Below are 24,554 nucleotides of genomic sequence, written 5' to 3'. Positions count from 1 at the left end.
ATTTCCTCGCTGCTGTTCTGTCCTTCTTGTATAGCTCGGTACTAGATTTAGCCTCCTTAGCTAAAAGGAACACAATTTTAGGCCTCTAGACTTGAGCCACAGTGGGAGAGATCTTTCCTTCCCATTAATGCTGTTTCCGATTGCTATTTGTACAAGGGGCCTGATTCAGCAGTGTACACAATTACAGACACAGATCGAGCAAAAGTTAGCCACTGCGCATGTACCACACTGATTACGGAAGCACAGAGGAATCCACTGCAGAGTGAGTGACAGGCTGTGAGCATTTGGGGTGGTGACAGGGGAGCGGTTGGAAAGACACAAGCGTGCCTGTCCGTTTGAACAGTTTCATGGGCGTGCATAAAATTAGCCACTGCATATGCAGCTTGAGTACTCACTGCACGCGATGGTCAGACCTGGTGTAAATACTGCGTGACAGGCCAATGGTACAGATGTATACGCAGGAGGGAGAGGTTGGACGGCTATGAGAAAGCAGCAGCGTACATATTTTTGCAGCTGCATTCCGTACAATGCTGAATCAGGCCCAAGGTTGGGATCAAACCAGACATTACCTACAAACTGAAGGGACAGTCGTCCTAGATTTTGCATTAGCCCCACAAGTCTTAACTCAGTACAAAACTCACATCCCAAAAACAGAATCAGATTCTGGCTCCTATAAAAGAACCACATATCCCAGGTGTTTTAATGACCCTTTGATGTGGCCAAGTCCGTAGTACTTGCTTTCCCTCAAATCAGGTCTGTTACTGTGAATGGGTGAACGCATAAGATTCAGTATACTAAAATGCCCGACAGCCACATACCTTTTCTCTGGCTGCTATATAGTACTCAATAAATAAAAACTCGTAAACTAGAGCTACCATAGGCAGCATAATAGTAATAGGACAGAGGGGGAGGAGTTCAGATTCCTATGAGGTTAATTTAGTGTCCAAGCTCCTGTTTCCATGGGAAAAATGTAAAGTGTAAAATATTTTACATGTAAATTCATCATCATTAACACATTTGTATAAATAGCCAAAGCCATCGTAAACAATATCCAGTCATGAACGTTTTGCTTCAATGAAGCAAGTTTCAAATACAGATTAGCACAAAGTCAGAAATACTTCATGTCCATAATTTATGTACAGATTATTCTTATGTGATGAATACAAATAAGGAGTAGAGTTAATGTACAACCAACACTTACATGGATGTGTGCTTGCGACACAAGTTTGCATATATGAAGAGTAATACATTTCCCTTTATTTAAGAGAAAGTAGAGGAAGAAACCACAGACTAATCATTTTAGTGACATTTGAGGTTAGAGATCATTTATCAGTGCTGTATTTACAAAATATGTCTTAAAACACATTTAAAAAGACTAAGCTGACAGGGCAAAAAAAAAGTAGTCCTGACAGCTGGTGATCCTTCCCTTTAAAGACAGATTTCCTGGGATAACAAGCATATTTCATGCAAAAATAAGTAAAATAAAACAATATTTGTATACATGAAGAGGGTAGTTTCATTAACACCCCAGTATAGAAAAGGATTGGCCACTCTAGTCTGATATTAAGCTACTCTCCATTTTACTAAAAAGTTTATGCAAAAAAAAAAAAAAAAAAAAGGCAAATTGAATATTCAATTTTTTTTTTAAAAAAAGCACTTCATATAAAATATTTAGTTATGCAGTTTACCTATATGTTACAGTTTTGCAGGTTTTTTGTTTTATAACCATTGATAAAACCAAAAACGCTGATTAAAAAGCATTAAAATAAAAACCATCTGCTCCTGACAAAGGTGTGGGCTGTTGCCACACGGAAACGCGTTGAGCATTACTACAGTGGACCCCCCCATAATCCATAGTACCTGGAGGATTACGAACACAGCACCCCGGACCAGGAAGTTGGAGTTTGGGACATAGATAAATCTTTACAAGCTAAAAGGACATCACCAAATGCGAGGAGTTCTTGCCTAATGTCATCTTGGTAACGTTAACCCTACTGGGAATTATAACCAGGACTGATACATTATTGCTGCAGGACTCAATGACTCTTATTACTGTTTAAGCTACCACTATTTTAATCACATTTGGAATACTAGATGCTTTTGATTGCAAAATATAGATTGGTTTTGCTTTTTCTCTTTTTCTGTTTTGATACATTTTTCTGTGCAACCCAGCCATGCGTTTATGGTAAGAATCTCCACAAGCGCTGTATCTTGTTGTGGTTTTATATGGTATAATCTTGAGGAGCCCAACACTCTCCTCTTATAGCTGCTGACTGACAAGCGCCACTCATATCCCTTTGTGCAAAATAAAAAGTTGTGCAAATTTGCTGTTAGTGTGTTCATTTCAGTAGAGGAGAGGCAAAGAAGTTCCCTTGTCGTGTAACATTGGTGACAGATTTACTTTTGCTTCCAAATCTGAAACAAAACAGACGAGGAGGTATATTAGTTAAACACCCAAGCATAAGTAGACCCAGAGATATTTTGGGATGATTGTTACTCACTTTGGTGTGTTCTTCCCAAGAGTAGAACGAACTTTCTGAGAGAGAGAGCTTGAGGAAGGAGTTTTGGTAATTTGTTGCTCAGGAGTGGTAAGAGGTCCCAACATGCTAACTGGAATATTAAGACAGGATCAGCTTTATTAGATACAGTGTACACTTGGATCTTCGTGCAGACAAATAAAAAACCAGGCTTTCCCCCAGTTTATATTGATTCAACTTTGTTTCAAAACCACTGAACCCTATTCTCAGAAGACCTCCTTGATAACATTTTATTGATAAGTGAACGTGGATCTATTTCAAGGGGAAAAAAAACAAAACAAAAAAAAACGCTTTTCAAATAAAGGTTCTCTAAAAATCACAAGTTTTGCTCTTGATAACCTCATTCATAGAGTCAAGAATAAAATGCAGAGAATCATAAAAATTATGAACGTTGTAAGATATATTGCAATAAAATTCTATCAATATGACAAGCATATACTTATTATGGCCCTTTGTATTACATAATTCTAGATCATGAGGAAGATAACAAAAATGATAAATGTGTTTGCTCTTGTTTGTGTATGATTGTACATAAAGTGTGGTAATTAGGACTATATAAATGATATAAAATAGCAAAGTATATGGCAGACCATTAAAAGCAATACATCTCATTAACCTACATACTACAGTCCCTTAGTAATCCACTACAAGTCATCTTTTTATAGAATATATATTTGTTTAAAATTTCATTGTGCAAGTTAACCCAAACTATTAATACCCAGTATTCCTCAAAAGCATTCCACCCCAATCCTTAACTTTTATGTAAGGCACTTTGAACTAAACTTATTTATATCTGGTCCAAAAGCAATTACTTTTGAGCATGGTCTTCAGTAAGGAATATTTTGGTATTAATTTATATACATACCTGTATATAAAGACTGCTATAGAAATATAAAATTATGTATAAACCAAAAAACATACAATGGTGTTATTGGAATCAGTAGTGTTAGTAAACAAGTAACCTAAAAACAGTCAGCATGCAAAAATAGTTCATATGCCAAAAAGTTCTATAAATGTTGGTATATGGATCCTGATATACATTCTAATACCAAATGTCGTACTTCGTTCTTATAAGGCGATGATCATCAATTTATTTGGCACCACAAGTGTTCCGCAGAGCCTCGCAAGATACATAAACAAAGTAGTAACCAGTGACTTACAATACAGGACACGGACATGTATAATAAACATTGTTATATTAGCGACCTCATATGACCACATAAGCAGCCAAGTGCTAGTTGCCCTAGTGGAGAGTAAGATAAATTAAATTACAGTAGGGAGAAGCACAAGAGGGTAGAGGGCCCTGCTCGAAAGAGCTTACATTCTTTAAGGGAGGGGCAGACAAACAGGAGTGACAGATGGGGTAGGCGGGGAAGATGGATGATGTAGCTTCAAGTTAGGATGAGAGCTGGAAGGTCTTAATGAAGTAGTGGGTCTTAAGAGCTGTTTGAATGATTGTAGAGAGGTGCAGAATCTGATGGGGAGAGGGAGGGAGTTCCAAAGGTGGGGAGCAGCAAGGGCACAATCTCGGAGGTCGAGAGTGGGAGGAAGTGATCAATTGGCATGAAAGGCGGCGTGTATTATGTGAACGAAGAGGGCGGACATAAGAGTGAAGGGAGATGAGATCAGAGATGTAAATTGGAGAGGGATTTGTAAGTGAGTGCGAGAACCTTGAGTTGGATTCTGAAAGGAAAGGAGAGCCAGTGAAGGGTTTGTAAGAGAGGGGAGGGCAGATGTAGAGCGTTTTTGAGAGGAAGATGAGCCGAGCAGCAGCACTGAGCACAGACTGGAGAGGAGAGAGATGGGATTTGGGGAGGCCAGATAGTAAGGAGGTTACAGTAGTCCAATCTGGAAGTGACCAGTGAATGTATGAGGGTTTTGGTGGCATCCTGGGTGAGAAAGGGTCTGATCTTGGAAATATTCTTGAGATTGAAACGACAGGACAGAGGTTCTGAATATGTGGTTTGAAAGAGAAGAATCCAGGATGACTCCAAGACAACGCACTTTGGGACTAGATTAGATAGTTATGCCATCTATTCATAAAGAAATAGTGGGAACTGAGGTTATGTGGGAGGGTGAGAAGACTAATCAGCTCAGTCTTAGACATATTAAGTTTGAGAAATTGCTAGGACATCCAGAAAGAGACAGCAAAGAGTTGGATATACAGTCAGTAGAGAGACGGAAAGGTCAGGTGAGGAAAGGTAGATCTGAGTATCATCAGCATAGAGATAATGGTGGTCAAAAGAGCGGATAAGTTTATCTATAGAGGACGTATAGAGAGAGAAAAGGAGAGGTCAAAAGAACAGAACCTTGGGGAACACCTACTGTAAGAGGCTGTGGGGAGGGGGGGTGGGAGGAAGGAGTCGTCATGAGAGGAAACAGAAGGAACGGTGAGAGAGGTAGGACGACAGCCAGAAGACAGCAGTAGACCAAGGGAGTGAAGGATATGCAGCAGTAGAGGGTGGTCCACAGTGTCAAAAGCAGCAGAAGGGTCAATAAGAATGAGCAGGGAGTAGTGGCCTTTGGATTTGAAAGCAAGGTTGTCGTTGATGACTTTCGTGAGGGCAGTTTCAGTGGAGTGAAGGGAATGGAAGCCAGACGGAAAAAGGGTCAAGGAGGGAGTGGGAGGAAAGAAATGTGGTGAGGTGGTTGTAAACAATACGCTCAAGGAGTTTGGAGGCAAAAGGGAAAAGATTGGTCGGTAGTTAGAGAGAATGTTAGGATCAAGGTTAGATTTTGTAAGAATGGGGGGAGACAAGTGCATGCTTGAATGCAGAAGGAACAGTGCCATAAGAGAGGGAGAGATTAAGGAGGTGGGCAAGATGGGAGTGGGCAGAAGAGAGGTAGCGGAGGAGGCGGGAGGGGGATGGGGTCGAGGGGAGATGTGGAAGCCATTAAAAAAAAAAAAAAAAAACATGAATTGTTCTTATTTGTAGAATGCATCAGAAATAGATGAAAAAGTAGAAATAACAGCAGTTTAATTAGCATGCAAGCAGGTAAGTCACTAGCGCCAAGCGCAACAGATACTAGTAAACAGGAGAGAGTTAAATATATATGGTAACATTCATTTGAAAGTCCCCGGTATCCATGGTTCGAATTAGAAACTGCGTCCTTATGTAAAGACTTCAGAGTTGTGGTCGTTTTGGAGGAAGACAACACTAGATGGTCCATACCATCTAGCTAAGGAACCCTCCGGATCGGTGAAATCTTCACATAAAGATGCAGTTTGGTTTGCCTTATAATAACCAAGTATGCTATTTGGTCTTAAGTTGGGTACACACTAGAGGACCTGTGAATCCAGAGTACATACTGTGCGGTCTGTACACCCCACACAATTTGGTGAACGACCGCACGATATATCACTCCCACACCACATTCAAATGCATGGGACCATCAGTCACATCTTCAGATTGATCAGCATATACAGCAGTTCTGAGGATGTGAAAGATGCCGTGGGAGCACACACACTAGACTATTTGTCGTTCCTATCCTTCGGAAAACAATTAGTTAATTCATCTAGTGCACAGGTTCTTAAACTCGGTCCTCAGGACCCCAAACAGTGCATGTTTTCCTGGTCTCCTCACAGAATCAGTGAAATAATTAGCTCCATCTGTGAATCTTTTAAAATGTGTCAGTGAGTAATGAATACACCTGCGCAGCTGCTGGGTGACTTGGAAAGTGTGACCTGTGTGGGGTCCTGAGGACAGAGTTTGAGAACTACTGATCTAGTGTGTACCCAGCTCAAGTATATCAGGGTCCATATACCAACATTCTAGAACTTTTTGGCAGATAAACCATTTTTGCATGCTGACTTCGGTTTTTAGGTTACTTGTTTACCAACACCATCGATACTAATATTAACACCATGTTATGCTGAAATTGGTTTATTTTAGATTTTTAATTATAAAGTTATATTGCTATATGTCTTTATAGAGAATATATGAATATATGTCAGCGCAGTGATTTTTCTATATATTGTCTACATGCGAGGTTAGCAATTACCTCTTTCTACTTATTGCTGCATATATACACCTTAATATTCAGATGCTTGGTTGTTGGTCATAGAAATTTTAGTAAGTGAGGAAGTGACTAACAAAACAGGCTTCAACAAGAGACACTCATGACTGAGTTTACCTTTAACATCAGGGGTCTGTGGAGTGTTAAAAACATTTGAATTTTCAATGATGTGAGAGGGGTCCATGTTTTCCACCATCATGAACTGGTTCCAGAAATCTCCTGGTAGTGACATTAATCGTTCCACGACCTAATTTACATATGCAAGAACGATTATATATCCATTTGTGACACATGCAGTATTTGCTCAAAAGTCTTCAAACAATACCTGTGGCTGCCGCTTTGTATCCTGTAGGATTGTCATGGGCTCAGGATCAGGGACTGCATGACCGACTAGCGTTGGACCAAACACCTTAGCCAGGTTAGACACATTCATCTTACAGTCTGGACTCTCCGACACTCTGTACAACACATATAATTTTTGAAAATCTCTGCAATACAGAAGACAGAACAAAAATAAAACTTGTACTAACCTTTGGAGATGCATCATTAAGAAAGCCAACGTGTCTCTGTTTGCTGCAGGAAGCTCATCAACTGCTTGAAAAATGGCAGCAATGCTGTTACCTTCATCTGATATTTCTGGTAAAGAAAAAGGATTGTTTTTCATTTTTTTTTAATTAATATACTTAAAGCCTGAAAATTAAAAAAAAAAAAAAAAAAAAAAACCTGCCTCACTGCAAAGACGTGAATACCACCTGATTGAAAAATTTTGTTTAAAACTTTATAGTTTGTTAAAACCCCTTCCCAAAATTTGTACTTTGGTGGTCATCCCTACAACATTCAGCAAGTAGTTGGGGGTGGGGGGGCACCCAAAAGGTCCACCTTAAAGAAAGCCTTAAGACATCAAAACGTAAATCACTCACCAGCTGCTGCCATAAAGGTTTTATTGAGGCGGAAGGTGAGCAGCGGTTCCTTCAGGTTACGCAAAAAGTCCTTGAGAAATCCACAGACCGCATGAATGTCATCTACTTTACTAAGCAAGGGAACACTCTTCCCCCTCAAAAACTTTTCCTTCAGATCTTTCACTGTACGATCACAGCCAGAAATTCTGTATAAGCCAGTCTGAGTTATGAGAAAAACAATACAAATGTCAAATATTCCTATATATCTCAATATATGTTCCACAAATGCTGTACACCCGCACACGGATACCCATATCCTCCCCAGCCAGAATCAATTTACACAGGTCCATAAAACAGAACAGTGCACCCTTAAGAATGGGACTTGCTGATTTTCATTTACATTCAAGGGGAACATAGTCTGGCAGCCATCTCTTGCTGCGCCATTTTGTTTACATCAGCAATTAACATTGTAACAAAACAGCATGGAGTGTAGGAAGACATAATTCCTAAGTCTGCACCAGTGTGCTTTATCACATGGCTGTTCTACAGGAACCATTTATGGCTCTATTTATTAACATTACTTTTACTAAACCACAAACAGATCAGTGCAAATAAAAATAACAAATACAATACAGTGAGAAGCCTGCGGAGGTGGGTTTCGCAGGGACTGAGCCTTAATTCAAGCATTTTTCAAAAATACCTGTGATTTCCTAAATTCGCAAGGCTAAAAATTTCACACAACAGCATTTTAAATGCGGATTGTAGTAAATGAGGCCCTTAGTGTCACTCCTTTAGATGCAGCTGGCAAGATGCGTTTCATGATCTCTTTTCATTCCGCCACTCTTACAACCTGATTCACATCCATCTTTGATGCACTAACTTACATCTATACACACACACACACGTTAGTATATAGTCAGGAGAATCACCATATCAATATTTCTCCTTGAATTCCAAACCAAAACGGAGCTTTGTAAAATATTTTAATAGGCATTCACCCACAACTGAGGATCTTCAGTCACATATTTAACAAAAAAAAAAAATAATCACAGCATCTTACCTCATGAAGCCCTCGTTGCTCAATTTCACTGACACAGTGGACCACTACAGGGGGTATCATTGGAGAGGTTGGTGGAACAAAATCAGCAAGCGTACCCTTCAAAGCACAGAAGGTAAAGGATCATAATGACTGGTGCTCAGAGATAAAATTAAAAAAAAAAAATAAAACCCACACCACCACACACGGCATCCTAATGAATTGTAACAGTCCCTTGAAGTTGCAGTGCACAACAGTGTGCCTAAAAGTAGCATCTTTAGATGCCAAAACATTGACTTCATAAAACTAATGTATGAAGAGAGTCTAGGTCCTATGCCACCTGACCAGGAGGTGGTCTAAAGACTGTATCCAAAAAACAATAGTCGGCTTAGACACAGGCCAACCTCTAAAGTGGGCATCAGAAGACAAAATTGTCATCCATTATACAAAAGCACCAGAGTTCTATAAAACATAGGTCCTCAGAGCTCCGATAACATACAAGTTAAGGGGACATTCATCTTCCACAGACTTACCACTGACTCAAGGTGCATACACACGGGACGATTTTTCAACAATTGGTCATCGTTCAAAAAAAAAAAAAAAAAAAAAAAAGTAGTCCAATTTCTGCCTGAAAACTATGAACCAAGGCCCTCATTCAGAGCCGTACGCTCTGAGCAGAGCGCACGCTCTGAATGAGGGCCGCCCTCCATAAAAATGGAGCGTCCTCCTGGACGCTCGTATAGCTGTGGGTCACCACCCACAGCCTATACGAGCGTGTAGTTTGAAGGCAGCGATGGTCGTGACCATTGCGACCATCGAAACTGCGAGCCGGAGCCTGCGGTTGAGGTTTTCAACCGCAAGCCCCGGAGTGATTTTGGCTCTATCAGAGCCAAAATCACTCCCACTGACATCACTAGTGATGTCAGTGGGCCGGCTTCTGACGAGAGGCGTTCCCGTGGGAACGCCCCCGTCAGGGAGGCACGCCCCCGGCACGCCCACCAAAGGGGGCGTGCTGTCAATCAACATCGACAGCACGCCCCCTTTGATCAGACAACGAGCGAAGGACTTTCCTTCGCTCGTCGTGTCTGGCGCATGCGCACGACGGAGCTCCCTCCGTCGTGCGCATGCTCAGTGCAGAACATCGACCCACTTGCGAACGGACAGCCGCTCGCGAGTGGGTCTGAATCAGGGCCCATAACTACCAATGCGCGCACCAGTTTGTAGTTACTGTTAATCGTCCGACCCTCCCGTCCATCCCGACGATAATGTCAGGTTGAACATGTTCGGGGACGAGGGTGGGTGGCCGGCACTGAACTAAATAGTTCTTGATTTCGTTCAATGTTTATGCTCAGAGTCATTAATGACACTCGGCACACACCTGCCAGGGACACACTGGAAGATTTAGTTCATGGAGCGAATCGTCCAGTGTGTACGCACCTTAAGGTTGGAATGACAACATCCTGATTCAAGTGGAATTTGGACAATACCTTATTTCTAAAAACAGCCTAGTCTTCATAAAAAAAAAATAATAATTTAAAAAAATTTATATATAATATATGGATGCCTCCAAGATAAAACCCCAAGCAGCAAAACTCTCCTTGCTGCTGAGATGAAAAAGAAAAGTGGTCTTTCATTTAAACAATTACTTCAAAAAGCAGCATGTAAGGCTGTTTAAAGGAAGTAAAGGCTTCAAGGAGCTTGAGCATGGAGCACTCTTCGAAAAAAAAAAAAATAAATTCTGTACTTCCAGCAAAAGCGCCATCTTCTTTAAGACTGACAAGGCTGAGAGCTGAAATTTAATGAGCAGTCTCAAACCAAATGTTCAAACCTTTCAAACACAGAAGTAACTCGACTAAATGAAGAGCAGTGATGGGTCATCTTTTCTTCCCACACCAGGAGATCTATTTTCCAGGATATTAGAACTTGGCTGAAAACGCCCTTTTAATCTTAAACAGACCTCACGGACAAATAAATTAGATGAAAATTTGATGGGACAGAAAGGGTGTTTACCTAAAACTTCTCCAAATCACGTTTTCTGGAGCAATATAGTGCTCTATCTTGTGATTCAGAGGTGCCATGTAGTCATCTAGCTGACTGCATACTGTGTATCAGTGAACTGCTGGAACAATTCTGGATGGAAAGACTGGGCCAAATTCAATTAGATATAAGCTGCCAGTGGAAGCCGCACTGGAGGCTTCACGTGATGTGCCTGTCTATTTCTGAACACTGCCTATGGAAGGTGCGAGCAGAAATCAGCTAATTAAATCTGACACTGTCATATCAGTTGCAACAACTACGGCCATGTTCGACAGCCTCACTGCACACACAAAGGCGCATATCCCCAACTGACCACTGGAGAATTTTGCATGGCAACTTGGTAATATATACACACACAGCAGATTGTGGCCCTGAGATTTTTCTCTTTAAAAAAAAAAAAAAAAAAAAAGAGATCTATAGCGATCAGATGCAGAGAGTGAGACTACAAAGACAGAACAAAAAGACTCACTCTAGCTTTTCTGGAGCAAGCAACACAGACGTGCTTTCCTGTGAGAATAAGCCTGGCAAGGAGAAAATTAAAACTGATCGAGGGGGGGGGGTTGGGAAGGGCTAATTTCCTTGCTGTTTTAGTGGTGCGCCATACCCTGCCTGTTTTTTCTACATTTTGAAATGCTCCATGCCCAGTTTCCGAGTGCTGGTTTGTGCTTGCACTTCCCTCAGAGCAAGCCAACAGTCTGGGAGCAGGAACAGCGAATGACCTGGTGCCCGCCCACAACCCCAGCATCCTGGATGTGTGCCATGCACCATTCAAATAACAAGAGGGAGGTCTTTAGTAGTCTCTCCCAATATCACTGGCACTTCCTCTGACAAGCCAACAGCCTACCTGTACACAGGGAGAGACAGGGGGCAGGGCTCCACAGACTGGTGTGTGGACTCCGGAGGTGCCCAGGACTAAGTGCTGCCCTGATACCCAGGACTAAGTGCAGCCCACCCCTCCAGACTGTCATCCAGTGCAAGCAGACAAGCTCAGAGAGCACAAGCAGCAGCCAGTTGGAGGCTGTGACAGCAGGGTTTGCCTTACTAAGATTTAAAAAAAAAAAACCACAGGAACATTTAAAGAATACATCCTGAAGAGAAAAAGACGCTGTACCTCTCCAATACGGACAGGAGTGTTTCCTGAAGTAGGGATGCATGGAAGAGGGCAACGCTCACGGCATTCTGGGTGGGCCACAACACGACAATCACGACACTTCAATGAAAGTTTTCCAAATTTGATCCTTTTACCACAAGGGACACAGGTTTCTGGTTTTATCACCTGAGAATGGAAGTGAGAAATACTACAGTGAAAAGAGAAAAAAAATAAAATAGAAGATACTTTTTACAGGTTAAAAACTTACGGTTTTTGACACAAAATCATGAAGTCTTATGCCCTGATTCTGTGGAGTCCTGCAGCCGTCCGTCTCATTGCGATCATCAAATTGTCTGCTCATCAAACTGGAGTCACTATTCCAGGGCTGCAACTGTGCTGTAAGGAGAGGAATAATGTAGAAAATTTAAATATTAGCTCAAAGAACTGAAATAAACTAAATATCTACCACCAGTCAGGCACACTCACCAGTCCTTCGGCTACGTGTGTAATATGGTACAGTCTCAATAGTCGATACAGCTTCAATAACACCTCCATTGTTTGGGACAGTCACGGTTGTTTTAGTTACTATGGACTCGTTGGTCTAACATACAAAAGGTTTCAGAAAAAGAGAGGAAAAAGATATGGTAAAATGTAAACTGCTGCACACATTGTGAAAAATGGAGTTATGGTAGACTTACCTTTGATAACTTTCTTCGAGGTCCATAGGGTCCCAGGGATACCACGGGATAATGTGGATTCAGCTCCCAGGATGCCCCAGGTCCTCCTCCACATATAACCCGCCCCTGGCTACAGGCATTGAGTTTAGTAAAGAAGCCCAAGGCCGGAGAAGAAAAGGTGCATCAGGGTGGGGGAGCCCTGTGGACCTTGAAGAAAGTTATCAAAAAAAGGTAAGTCTACCATAACTCATTTTCTTCTTCAGAGTCCATAGGGATCCACAGGAATACCATGTGGATGTCCTAAAAGCAGGTCCCCTAAGGGTGGGGACACTCCTGAGCAGAAAAGGAGGACTCGTCGCCCAAAGGAAGCATCCTTAGAGGAAGAAGTATCAAAGACGCAGAACCTAAGAAAAGTGTGGACAGAAGACCACTTGGCTGCCTTGCATAATTGCTCAGCAGAAACACCACAATGAAAACCCCACGATGGGCCCACAGACTGGGTAGAATGTGCTGTCGCCATGTTTGTAACAGAGAGATCAGCCTGCTTGTAAGCCTGAGAGATAGTCATAAGTAACCATTGAGCCAGAGTTTGTTTGTAAGTTGGCCATCCTAGTTTGTGAAACCATATAAACAAAGTGTGTTTCCGATTGTCTAAGAGTCTGAACGATCCACAGATACGGAGAGCATGAACCACATCCAGGGAGGTTTCACCTTCAGAAAAGGTCTGAAGACTGAAAAGCTGGAACCACAATCTTCATTCACATGAAAACAGGATGCTACCTTAGGAAGGTAACCCGCCAGTGTACGGAGAACAGCTTTATCCTGGTGAAACATCAAAAAGGAGGAGCTACAAGAGAGCGCTGCTAAATCAGACATGCTGCGTGCAGAAAAAACAGCGAAGAAAAAAAAAAAAAAAAAAAGTGGACTTCACTGTCAACCATTTCAAATCTACTAAGTCCAGAGGTACAAATGTTGGATATGCAGCTACTTGGGAACCAAGGACAAATCCCACGGTGCCACCGGTGGGACAAAGGGTGGCTGAACTCAGAACACTCTGTACAAAAAGTTCTACACAGTCCTTTGCTTTGCTGGAACCAAGCTGACACCACAGAAACCTTTACTCTCAGGGTGGCCAGGCGGGAGAAAGGCAAGTACTTGGGAAACCCTAAAAAAAAATCTAGTGTCATAGTTTCTGTGGTAACATTGACCAAAGATCACTTTCCAGTTGAGGACTCCCGGGATGAATATTGCTGAGAGCCAGAAGATGACGTTCTGCCACGATCAGAATGTTTGTCACTTCCCTCATGACTCTGCGTGCCTCTTTAATGATTGAGATGGGATCTGGACTGGCCTGCCCTGGAGCAGGTCCTATGCCATAAGTGCTTTGTATACTGCTCAAAGCTCCAGAATGTATATGGGCAGATTACTTTCTTGATGACCTGTCACTACCCCCCCCCCATCTGCGAAGACTGGCATCCGTGGTGAAAAGCACCAAAGTCGGAATCCTGAATGGGCGACCTCTGTCCAGATGATCCTTTTGTAGCCACCCCAAAAGGACGACCTCCGGAGTGAGAAAGATCCTCTGGGACCTTATTAGATGATACTGTCAGTTCCATCAGGAGAGAATCAAATTGTTGCAGAGGCCTGGAGTGGAACTGAGCATATTCCACCATGTCAAAGGTGGATACCATTGACCCCAGGACTTGCATCGCTGATAGAATAGATACCCTTCAATTGCATAGCAATTTACGTACTCGCAATGGTAGGGCCACAGTCTTGTCCTCTGGCAGAAACACTCTTTGTGCCCGAGTATCCAGAAGTGCCCCCAGATGTATCATTCGCAGCGTTGGAGAAAAATGATTTCTTCCAATTTATGACCCAGCCGTGCGTCTGTAGGCAGGCAATGGTCAGTTGGAGATTGTGTTGTAGAACAGCTGGAGACTGTGCCAATATCAGAATTTCACCCAGGTATGGTAGTATTCAGATTCCCTGAAGCCTGAGTTAGGCCATCATAACCACCATTATTTTGGTGAAGACCCGAGGGGCCGTTGATAGACCAAAGTGCAATTCCTGAAATTAGTAATGTTGTTGCAGGACAGCAAACCGTTACAAATTGTTGGTGGGATGGCATAATAAGCACATGCAGATACGCATCCTGAATGTCCAGGGAAGCCATAAAATCCCCAGGTTCCACCCCCAAAATAATTGACTGAAGAGTTTCCATACAAAACTTGGGTCACGCATAAATTTGTTTAGGGATTTCAGATTTAGAATAGGACCCCCGAGACCCATTCGGTTTCTAAACCAAAAATAGATTGGAATAACAAGAGATATGGTAAGAACTTACCTTTGTTATCTCTGTTTCTACGAAGTCCATAGGGTCCACAGGGTTGACCTTGGGGGGTATAGGTTGGGAACCAAATCCGGGCACCACGCAGTTAAAGCTTTTAGCTCCCAGGATGCACTTGGGTCCACTCTCCCTATAACCCCGCCCCCCAGCCAGAGGCACCTCAGATTGTAAGTAGCCAAAGGCCGGAGGAGGAGAGAAAAAGAGAGAGAAAACTGGAACACTCTAGAACCATACTCACAGAAAAGGAGACGGGAAGCCGGTGACCAGTAACACAGCCCATATGAAGCCAGGTGCGTCAGGGCGGGCGCCCTGTGGACCCTATGGACTTCGTAGAAACAGAGATAACAAAGGTAAGTTCTTACCATATCTCTTGTTTTCTACTTCAGGGTCCATAGGGGGTCCACAGGGTTGACCTTGGGGATGTCCCAAAGCAGTTCAACCAAGGGTGGGGACGCTCCTGTGCTGAGAGGAGAATCCGTCGCCAAAAAGGAAGCATCCTGAGAGGCAAAGGAAACCAATGCCTAGAACCTTAAAAAGGTATGGACAGAAGACCACGTAGACACCTAGTAAGGCAAAACAGCCGAGGCGCCACGACGAGCCGCCCACGAGGGTTACACGGCCCGAGAAAAAAACAAGCCTCAACGACAGAAATGCCCACCCATGGGTAGGCCCCTGAGGAAGACATACGAGGCCATCCAGTCAACATTTCATTATAGGCCGGCCATCGTTTCCTGTTAAAACCAGAAACCGCAGACCACCAATAAGGAGTCCGCTTACCATAAGGAACTTGAACGGATCACATAAAGCCAAAGAGGCCGGACCACAGTCCATGAGGCCACAACAGCCGAGAGGACTGGGAACTGAATGGCCATACCATAAGTTCCAGAATAATATGGAACCTAAAAACCACTTTAAGAAGAAACACAGGGCGAGAGCAACTCACACCCTGACATGATGCCCTCCAGAAGAGAGAGAGAGAGAGAGAGGAGAGAGAGAGAGAGAGAGAGAGAGAGAGAGAGAGAGAGAGAGAGGAGGAGAGAGAGAGAGAGAGAGAGAGAGAGAGAGAGAGAGAGAGAGAGAGAGAGAGAGAGAGAGAGAGAGAGAGAGAGAGAGAGAGAGAGAGAGAGAGAGAGAGAGAGAGAGAGAGATTAAACAATAGACCATGTAATGGCTATCACAACCAGCGGTTCCATTGACTGTCCCCGGAGGGAACAAAGAACCACTACTAACTCCCCAGGAGTCCCTAGGGAGGACAAGTGGAGACATAATCCAGAAAACACTCCAAAGGATGAACTGGATACCAGAGCGGAGCAATTCCATATCTTAACCATACCGACAGTGTAGAGATCCGCACTGTCAGGAAGGCCAGGCCAAGGGTGAAACCCAAGCCAGCTGGAAGGAATGCCAGAATATCTGGAAATCCTGGACACCGGAGGATCGTATCGACAGGTACGATACCATAAGAATTATGTATGCCACAGTCCGTGGCAGATCCCAGCAAAGTCTGGCCTATCTGCTCTAAACATCTCAATGAAGACAGAGCCAGGGAAGCCCGAGGACCACAGTAGGGGCGCAGTTAAAGACAAGCGATCCAGATCCAGGGAAAAACAAGGACCCTGAGACAACAGGTCCAGATAGTGAAGCAGTAGGAACGGAGCATCGAGGAGGAGACTCCGAAAATCTTAGTACCAGTGATGTCTGGGACGACCTGGAGCCCCCAGAAGGAAAGCCCCTCCGTCTCGAATTAAACTTCCGAAGACCTCGAGGAAGAAGGGAGACCGGAGGACACAGGTACACAAAGTGGAAGGACCACTTCACTGACAAAGAGTCACTGAAGGTAGCTTCAGTACTCCTAGAGCTGGACTGTAACACCGGTAATGTGTGATCGAGTCAGAAGGCCATGGGGATCAATCCCCTCAGGGAGGCCCCCTCTGCTCACCAGGAGTTGAAACCTCTCTTGGAGAAGAGACTAGTCCCCGGGATGCACGCCGTGACGGCTGAGGAAGCCCGCTTCCCAATGGAGAGCTCCGGGAATAAACACCGCAGAGTTGGCCAGGAGAAGACCCTTGGACTATGTCAGAATGGGTGACATTCCTAACATTGCCACCCAACTACCAGTGTTGCCTAGATGGAAGCCACTGTTGTGACACTGTCGGACTGAACCTATTCAGGTTTACCGTGACAAATGGGTTAGGCCAGAGTGAAAGTCCAAGACAGCTTAAAGTATCAACAAGGTAAGTGGCAGGGCAGAAGCGACAGACGTCCAACTGCCCCGAAATGAATGCGGACCAGACACTGTCTTTAGCAAAGAACACCCTGGACGAGATGGCCATAGCCACCCGGACAGAGACCAACTCGCCTCCGTAGAAAGTATCATCGTTCGAACAGCGATCCGATGGAAAAAACTCGATCCATCTGGAGGGGAGTCAATTATGGCAAGGCCTGGAATGGAACTGAGCACATTCCACCCTACCAAAAGGTAGACACTCTGGTAGACCGCGCATCACAAAGAGTAATGACATATGTCGACTGCGTAGATATCCGCACACTCGAAGTTGAAGAGTGGAGATCTTGTCTTACGCCAGAAAAATTCTCAGATTCTGAGAATCCAGCAGTGCTCCCAGATGAAGAAAACCCTGTGAGGGATGCAGGGAGGACTTTTCTGTGACGAGAAGAAGCCCCGGTTATCCTGACCTGGCGGTAAAGTACCTTGGTGATCCTGCTAAAAGTAGGAGACCGTCCAGAGAAAGGAGCATTCGGATACACTGAACAGGTGAACTGTCAGAAAATCCATAAAGCTGGTAAACCCCGGTGGAGTTGAGGACAGCCCCAAAAGGCAGAGCCCGAAACTTACAAGTGTTGCTGTGGCACAGCAAACCTGAACCCATGCTGATGAGAGGGCTCTGTATGTACCCGTAGGTACGTATCCTGAATACTCGGATATACCATAAAATCCCCAGGTTCCAAACATCGGATGATGGAGCATGGACGATTCCACCTGAGTCAAGGCACCGTTGGAATCTGATTCAGGGATTTGAGACAGAGTATAGGCAAAGGAGGACCAGTCGGTCACCGCCCCAAAAAGAAAGTAGAACAACCAGTCCCTCACTGAGATAGTGAGGTTGGCCGAAATAGCTCTGCTTACCACAAAGACTGTATAGCTTTCTGGGATTGTAAGGCCCTGATCAGTTCTGAAGAAGGGCCCGTGTAACAATGCCTGTGAGGAGGCTGCATGAGCAATGAGAGGCCGTTGAGAATCAGTACCTCACTCTGGAAATTCCCCAGATGTAGACCTGTCCCGTCAGGCTGAGGGTATATCCTCAGGTGTAGAAACAGGGTCGTCCGGAAGTCCAGGACTGCTCGGTACTGGATAAGGTGGCCCCCGTGGAGGCCGACAGCCTAGGAAAAAACAGGCCTTTAGGCTGACCCTGAGGACAAAGACTTAACAGAGTTAGTCCGAATGTAGTGGGAGTAGCTAAAGACGGTATCTCCCCATTAGTGATACTGCCAATGATGCAACGATCTTGTCAAGGTCAGGACCAAACAAGATCTTCCCCATGGAAGGAGTGTGCACCTCTGCTTTCCCATAACGCAGCCATAGGGTACTGCGGCGGATACAGTCGCCGCCGAAACCCTGAAAGTTAGAAGACCGGCATCCCATGAGGTAATCCCACATATGACCACTGCATATTTTGTGAGCGGCAAAAAGATATTTGAACCTCAGACGTGTTGGAGGGGAAAAACGTCACAAAAGCATCACCATGCGATGGCCATGGTAGGACGGGCAACAGGCCCTGAAAACGAGTACATTGATTTCAGGCAAAGTTACCACCTACGGATCCGTAAAATTCGTCCAGGCCGGGATGGGAGGCGTATTAATGCCTGTAACCCGATGATTAACATACAAATCCATCCCAGAAGGGGATTTCCATTACTTGTGAGGACCCTCAGGGAATGGGAAACAGGAGGCCTTTGTGACTCCTCGTATCTGGGGACAGCCAGACTCCCGCTATGAGATCCACCCGCTGGGCAGAAAACGGGAGATGTATGATACTGGTGCAGGATCGACATTCTCTATATCCAGAATGAGCCTGGCTACCAGCCCCAAAGCAGGGATAATAATACTTGAGATCGGCTCCCCCCCATGTGAGAGGGAAAGAGCCGAATATACCATCCAGTTCACGGCAGAGCCACTGGTCAGTAACCACAGGGCGTATATCACGCCAATTAGTATTTCGTATAAAACGACATCCACCAGGGTGGCCGTTGTGGTAATCCCTGCAAGGGGAATGACAGACCGATGTGGTATCGGAGGTAATTCATGTACTGTGAAAAACCCCGGCAGGGAGCGATAGTCTGTGACACAGGGGTAAATTGCAAGAAATTGCGAGATACCCCGAGTTCAAAAGGGCAGTATGGTGAAGTAACTCCAAGCGAGTGACGACAATGGGGCCCGCCCGGCGATCCTCAAAGGAGAGGATCCTGAGAAACAACGCCCTTTAAGGGGGTCGTGCAAGGGGCCCCGCACCAGATGGTGCCGCATACGAAAACCTTTCTGAGTTAAAATCCTCCGCACTAATTCCTGCAGGCTATGACTTGCAGGATAGCAATAATGGGTGCAGTATCGTGTGCAATCTCCTGGTCAGATATATCTGACTATCTTGACGGAAATATTAAGCAGCGCCATACCGGTCCTGACTGACGCTAAGATTAGCTGCAGGAACCCATTATCAGCGTACGCAACTCACAGTTCCATCTAAAATATGGCAACGTGCAGCACGCAACAGTATGTGACAAACCTCACAGATATTAACAAATATATATATGTGAGGTCTCAGAACCACCCCAGGTACACCTGTATTAGGGCAGATAAAGAAAAGGGATAGATATACACTGACAGGTGAGAGAAAAAGCAGACAGTCAGCACTAGCATAAGTCACATACAATGCAGAAAAATATATATACATACATAAGCATGACATATAATATACTGCACAATGTCGCTACATTCAACTGCCCAGATTCAGTGTCTGGGAAGGCTATAGCGCTGTGTACACTCACCCAAAATGGCCAGGTACGCAGGGGGACTGGGCTCACTGACATCCTAAGAGTTCTGCAGCACCACAGAGAGAAAATGGCCACTGGAGACCTCAGAAGAAGCGCGGCCCGCGGAGGAAGCAGCTCAGCGACGCCAGACTGTATTATTGAAAGGCGCGCTGAGCTGAGGGGAGGAGCCGCTAGACAGGGAAGGCTTCCTCCCCTGGCTAGCAATTAACCCCCCGGGATGCCGGCTCCCGCTGCCGCTACAATCCCTGGTGGGCTGTGGACACGCGGGGTATGCCTCCATGGAGGGGAAGCCCGCCGCCACCGCTAGCGCCTCCGGTCTGTCCCCAGAGACCGGAGGCATAAGGCTGCATGTACACGCGGGTCACCGCAAGCGGTGACCACGCGACTTACCTGTCCCCGTCGATCCGGCAGCAGCCCAGGGATTCCTCCAGAGCCCGGCTAGTACAGACTCTGGGGTCCCGCTGCGATCCCCAGATCTGTACTGGCGTCGCAGCGCCGGCGGGGTGTAGGAGCGGCAGCTCAGACGTCCATTGGACAGTCTGATGCTGCCGCTCTGAAGAGTAGTAAAAAAAAAAAAAATAATAAAATAAAACTCTTTTAAGCTTAGGGGCTGCTAAGCAGCCCCCTTGCAGTAACGGTGACCCGACTCCGGCCGGGCACCAACTTAAACTGAGGTGCCTCTGGCTGGGGGGCGGGGTTATAGGGAGAGTGGACCCAAGTGCATCCTGGGAGCTAAAAGCTTTAACTGCGTGGTGCCCGGATTTGGTTCCCAACCTATACCCCCCAAGGTCAACCCTGTGGACCCCCTATGGACCCTGAAGTAGAAAACCACCACTTCCTTTATGAAACATAGGAATTGGGATCACCACCCCTGCCTGCAGCAGGTAGTAAATGGCCTTCTGGAGAGCCAATGCCTTGATTGAATCCAATGGGGAAGGGAGGGGGTGGGGGTGGAAGTAGTGCAAAAAAAAAAAAAAAAAAAAACTTCTGAGGAGGATGCCTCCAGAAAGTGAAGGCATACCCCTGAGAGGAACTGTGCTTTGCTCTTCCCTGAGGGCAAAAAGACCTGAGGCTACCAGAGTCTTATCCAATTCTGCTCTAAAAAAGTATGTTTCCATAAAAAGGTAAAAAATTCCAGAGCCCTCTTGACCTTGTATCTGCTTACCAGGACCTTAACCAAAAAGGGCTCTATGAGCCACAACCAAGGTTGCCGATGCTTTAGCTAGGAGGCCAATTCCCGAATGTGGGAGATATGTTAGCCGTTCTCCGGTAGCATCTCTTTTCAATGCCCCCATCCTTTCTTCAACAACCTTGGATAACCAAGCCCCAGCTGGTCAAGTAACAGCTCCATACATAGAACAATGTAAACATGTCTTAAAGCAGTATTTTCAATCTGTAGAGCAGATGCTGACGGAATAGGCAACGCAGCATCCCTGACTAAATGTGTCACATGAACATCCACAGTAGGAGGTATTTTTAATTTAGTACATTCAGTAGTTGGGAAAGGATACAAAGATGCTAATCTTTTCGTAACATGGAACTGGTTACTCCCTGCCTCTTCCATAAGTTCAGTGAGCTGCTCAGTTAGGAAAACTCAGCTTTTACCACCTTATGGTGTTTAAACACTGGAGGCTTCTGTCTAGGAGCTGGTTCATCATCTTGAATATTTAGGATTGATTTGACTGCCCTGACTGAATAAGGGGCATCCACTGTAGAAGGATGGTCCTCCTTTCCCAAGATATACACTGAAGAAGAACCCGGTGCATCACCCAATTCCTCAGATGATTCGTCTGAATCTACACACCTTAGTGACTACTGGACTGTTCGCAACATGCGACTGAGCAAAGACATCCATCCAGGAAGGATGTATAAGGGGGGGGGGGAGAAACAAACATAGAAAGCTGTGGGTATCCCATAAAAGGGGGCAGCGTGGGAGTAGCCAAACGATCCACTTGCTGCATCATCACCTGAGACAGTTCCTGTACAGGGGCTGGTAGACTAGACTGGTGAGCTGGTTCTTTATAAACAGGCGGCACATAACGATCCTGTATAAAATTCTTGAGGGACAAGCCTGCCAAACAGGATTTAAATGAAACCAGCATAGGGGCCTGAAACTCCCGTTTCCCTTTACCATTTGATATATCAATTCTAAAAAGGCAACAATGCAATGTAATAGCCTTCACAAATAACTAATAAATGTGAAGTACAAAGGAAAACCGCCACCCACCTGTAACAGAGGGATGGAAGGAAAAAAAAAAAAAAAAAAAAGAAGAAGATGTAGTGATAGTTATAACCGACATTCAGAAATAAAAAGGCAGCAACACAACACTGTCAAAACAGTCACATACAATGCATATGTAATTTAGTTGCAATAGACTCTGAATCAACTACTCAAACACAAGGTTTGGTAGGATAGAGCACTATATACCTGACCCAGAGGAGAGCTATACAGGGAGACTGACCCAAGACCTCCTGAGACCAAACCGCTTCAGCAGAGCACAGATAGTGGACTGAGGGCCTAATTCAGACCCGCTCGCAAGCAGGTCAATGGTGCTCTAATGCGCATGACGAAGCGAGCTCCGTCGTGCGCATGCGTGAGACCCGCATAGCGACAGCCAAGCTGTCGCTATGGGTCTCGCACCAAAGGGGGCGTGCTGTCGATGGTGACAGACGGAAAGCCTTCTGTCTGGAGCCGGCCCCACTGACATCACTAGCGATGTCAGTAGGATTGCTTTTGGCTTTGATAGAGCCAAAAGCACTCTTGGGCTGGCGGCAGCGAGACCCTAGCGCAGGGTCTCGTCGCAAGCCCGATGGTCGCGATGGTCTTGACGATCGCGACCATCTTTTTGGCCGCTCGCATAAGCTGTGGGTGGTCACCCACAGCTATGAGAGCGGCCAGGAGGCCGCTCCATTTTTAGGTAGGAGGGCACTGATTCAGAGCGAGCGCTCTGGTCAGAGCGTCCGGCTCTGAATCAGGCCCCGAGTCTCATATGCACGAGGAGAGTAGGGGAAGCGACCCAGATGCTGGAAAACCTTTGATGAATCTGTGACTGGGTCGGGGAAGAGCCTACCTACCTTAAGCTGCGTCAAACCAGCCGGGTGGCCGCTTAATCCGGCCTCATGGCAGCAGGAGTTTGCCAACGATCGCCGGCGTCAGACAATAAGGCCTGGTGGTCTAGTGAGGGAGCGGACAGCCCCTCACTGCAGCGACTTCCGGTGTCTCCAGCTCCGGAAGGACTGCCGCGCGAGATTCCCCATAAGCGAGGAATCGCCTTACCCGACATCCAGTTGCAGTCCGGGCCCCAGCATCGCTGCTAGCAAGCTCTGCTGCTACCCGCCGAAATCAGAGACATTACTGGTGTTGTGGCCTTGTGGAGGTAGACAATCACAGTGCAGGAGTCTTAATTCAGATGCTCAGCACTGCTAACTCAAAAACATAGAATAAAAGAAAACCTAAAATAAAAGCTTGGGACTGCCTGAGCAGCCCCCCTGTTACAAAAGGTGCGTCTGAGTACTGCCGCACATAACGAACAACAACTGAATGCCTGTGGCCAGGGGAAGGGTATATGTGGAGGAGGACCTGGGCATCCTGGGAGCTGAAAGCTTAACTGTTTGGTGCCTTGTCACTCCATCCACATTATTCCATGGTATCCCTGTGGATCCCTATGGACCCTGAAGAAATACACTTTTTTCCCTGTAAAGTACCATTAAAAAATTACACATAAATAATATGAGTGGAAAGTAACTAACCGGATCCACAGCTAATCCAAAGGAGCGGGTTCTCTTTGACGGAACAGGAGGCCCATCTGGCTGCTGCCTGGACGAGCGCTACAATACACAAGTTATCAAAATTAAGAGAAGGTCAAATAAAGTGGACAGACCATTTAATTCTGTTTAACATACCCGCTTTTCTCTTTTCTTCAGTCTCACATTTCTCACAAAAGATGAATCCCAATCCTATTTAAAATACCAAAAATTGTAACGTTACCAGAATCAGTATCAAACAATAACAGCAACCCTTTAGTAGTATACATGCGTAATAAAAAGTACAAGTCATTTATTGTCCTGTTCTAGCATGAATGCAACAACGTCACCCAATGGAGGGGGGGGGGCATTAAATTGTTGCATTGCACACTATCTCCCGTCCAAAGTGACGGGAGATCGGGGTGCAATATTAGATGGGTTTTGGGAGTGACATGCGCAATATGCATTGGCACCCACAAACATTCTAAATCCCTGCTTTGGGCACCCAAAGTGCCGACTTACTGCACACTTCTGCTTGCCTGCCCTAGGGGCTGCGAACAGTGACTGTACAAGCATGAACAGAGCAACAACTCAATTTTGTAGGCAAAAACTATTGGAGTCGGAGTCGTCCGTGTCCCCCCCCCCCCCCCCATGGACTTAAAAAAAAACAAGAGATATGGTAAGAACTTACCTTTGTTATCTCTGTTTCTACGAAGTCCATAGGGTCCACAGGGTTGACCTTGGGGTATAGGTTGGGAACCAAATCCGGGCACCACGCAGTTAAAGCTTTTAGCTCCCAGGATGCACTGGGTCCACTCTCCCTATAACCCCACCCCCAAGCCAGAGGCACCTCAGTTTGTAAGTAGCCAAAGGCCGGAGGAGGAGAGAAAAAGAGAGAGAAAACTGGAACACTCAATAACCATACTCACCGAAATGGGAGACGGAAAACCGGTGACCAGCCACACAGCCCATATGAAGCCAGGTGCGTCAGGGCGGGCGCCCTGTGGACCCTATGGACTTCGTAGAAACAGAGATAACAAAGGTAAGTTCTTACCATATCTCTTGTTTTCTACTTCAGGGTCCATAGGGGGTCCACAGGG

The 24,554-nt window shown here is 45.4% G+C and overlaps 1 protein-coding gene across 1 annotated transcript in view; it reads right to left on the bottom strand.

Annotated features, from left to right (window-relative positions):
* Positions 1–858: 858 nt before the first annotated feature.
* Positions 859–24,554, bottom strand: part of RACGAP1 (Rac GTPase activating protein 1) — a 41,523-nt gene continuing 17,827 nt past the window's right edge. Inside the window, exons 6-17 of the mRNA XM_088469248.1 lie at positions 23,614–23,667; positions 23,461–23,538; positions 12,103–12,217; positions 11,885–12,012; positions 11,638–11,802; positions 8,514–8,609; positions 7,475–7,673; positions 7,085–7,190; positions 6,880–7,012; positions 6,672–6,801; positions 2,502–2,610; positions 859–2,415 (exon numbers count right to left, since the gene is read on the bottom strand). Coding sequence (XP_088325374.1) covers positions 2,340–2,415; positions 2,502–2,610; positions 6,672–6,801; positions 6,880–7,012; positions 7,085–7,190; positions 7,475–7,673; positions 8,514–8,609; positions 11,638–11,802; positions 11,885–12,012; positions 12,103–12,217; positions 23,461–23,538; positions 23,614–23,667 — 1,389 coding nt within the window. The 3' untranslated portion in view covers positions 859–2,339. The remainder of the gene's footprint in view (positions 2,416–2,501; positions 2,611–6,671; positions 6,802–6,879; positions 7,013–7,084; positions 7,191–7,474; positions 7,674–8,513; positions 8,610–11,637; positions 11,803–11,884; positions 12,013–12,102; positions 12,218–23,460; positions 23,539–23,613; positions 23,668–24,554) is intronic.

This window comes from Taudactylus pleione, unplaced genomic scaffold (assembly GCF_031769625.1).
Source record: "Taudactylus pleione unplaced genomic scaffold, aTauple2 ptg000089l, whole genome shotgun sequence".
Taxonomy (NCBI): domain Eukaryota; kingdom Metazoa; phylum Chordata; class Amphibia; order Anura; family Myobatrachidae; genus Taudactylus; species Taudactylus pleione.
Note: the sequence above shows the minus strand (reverse complement) of the source record. Positions and strands in the feature narration are given on the sequence as shown.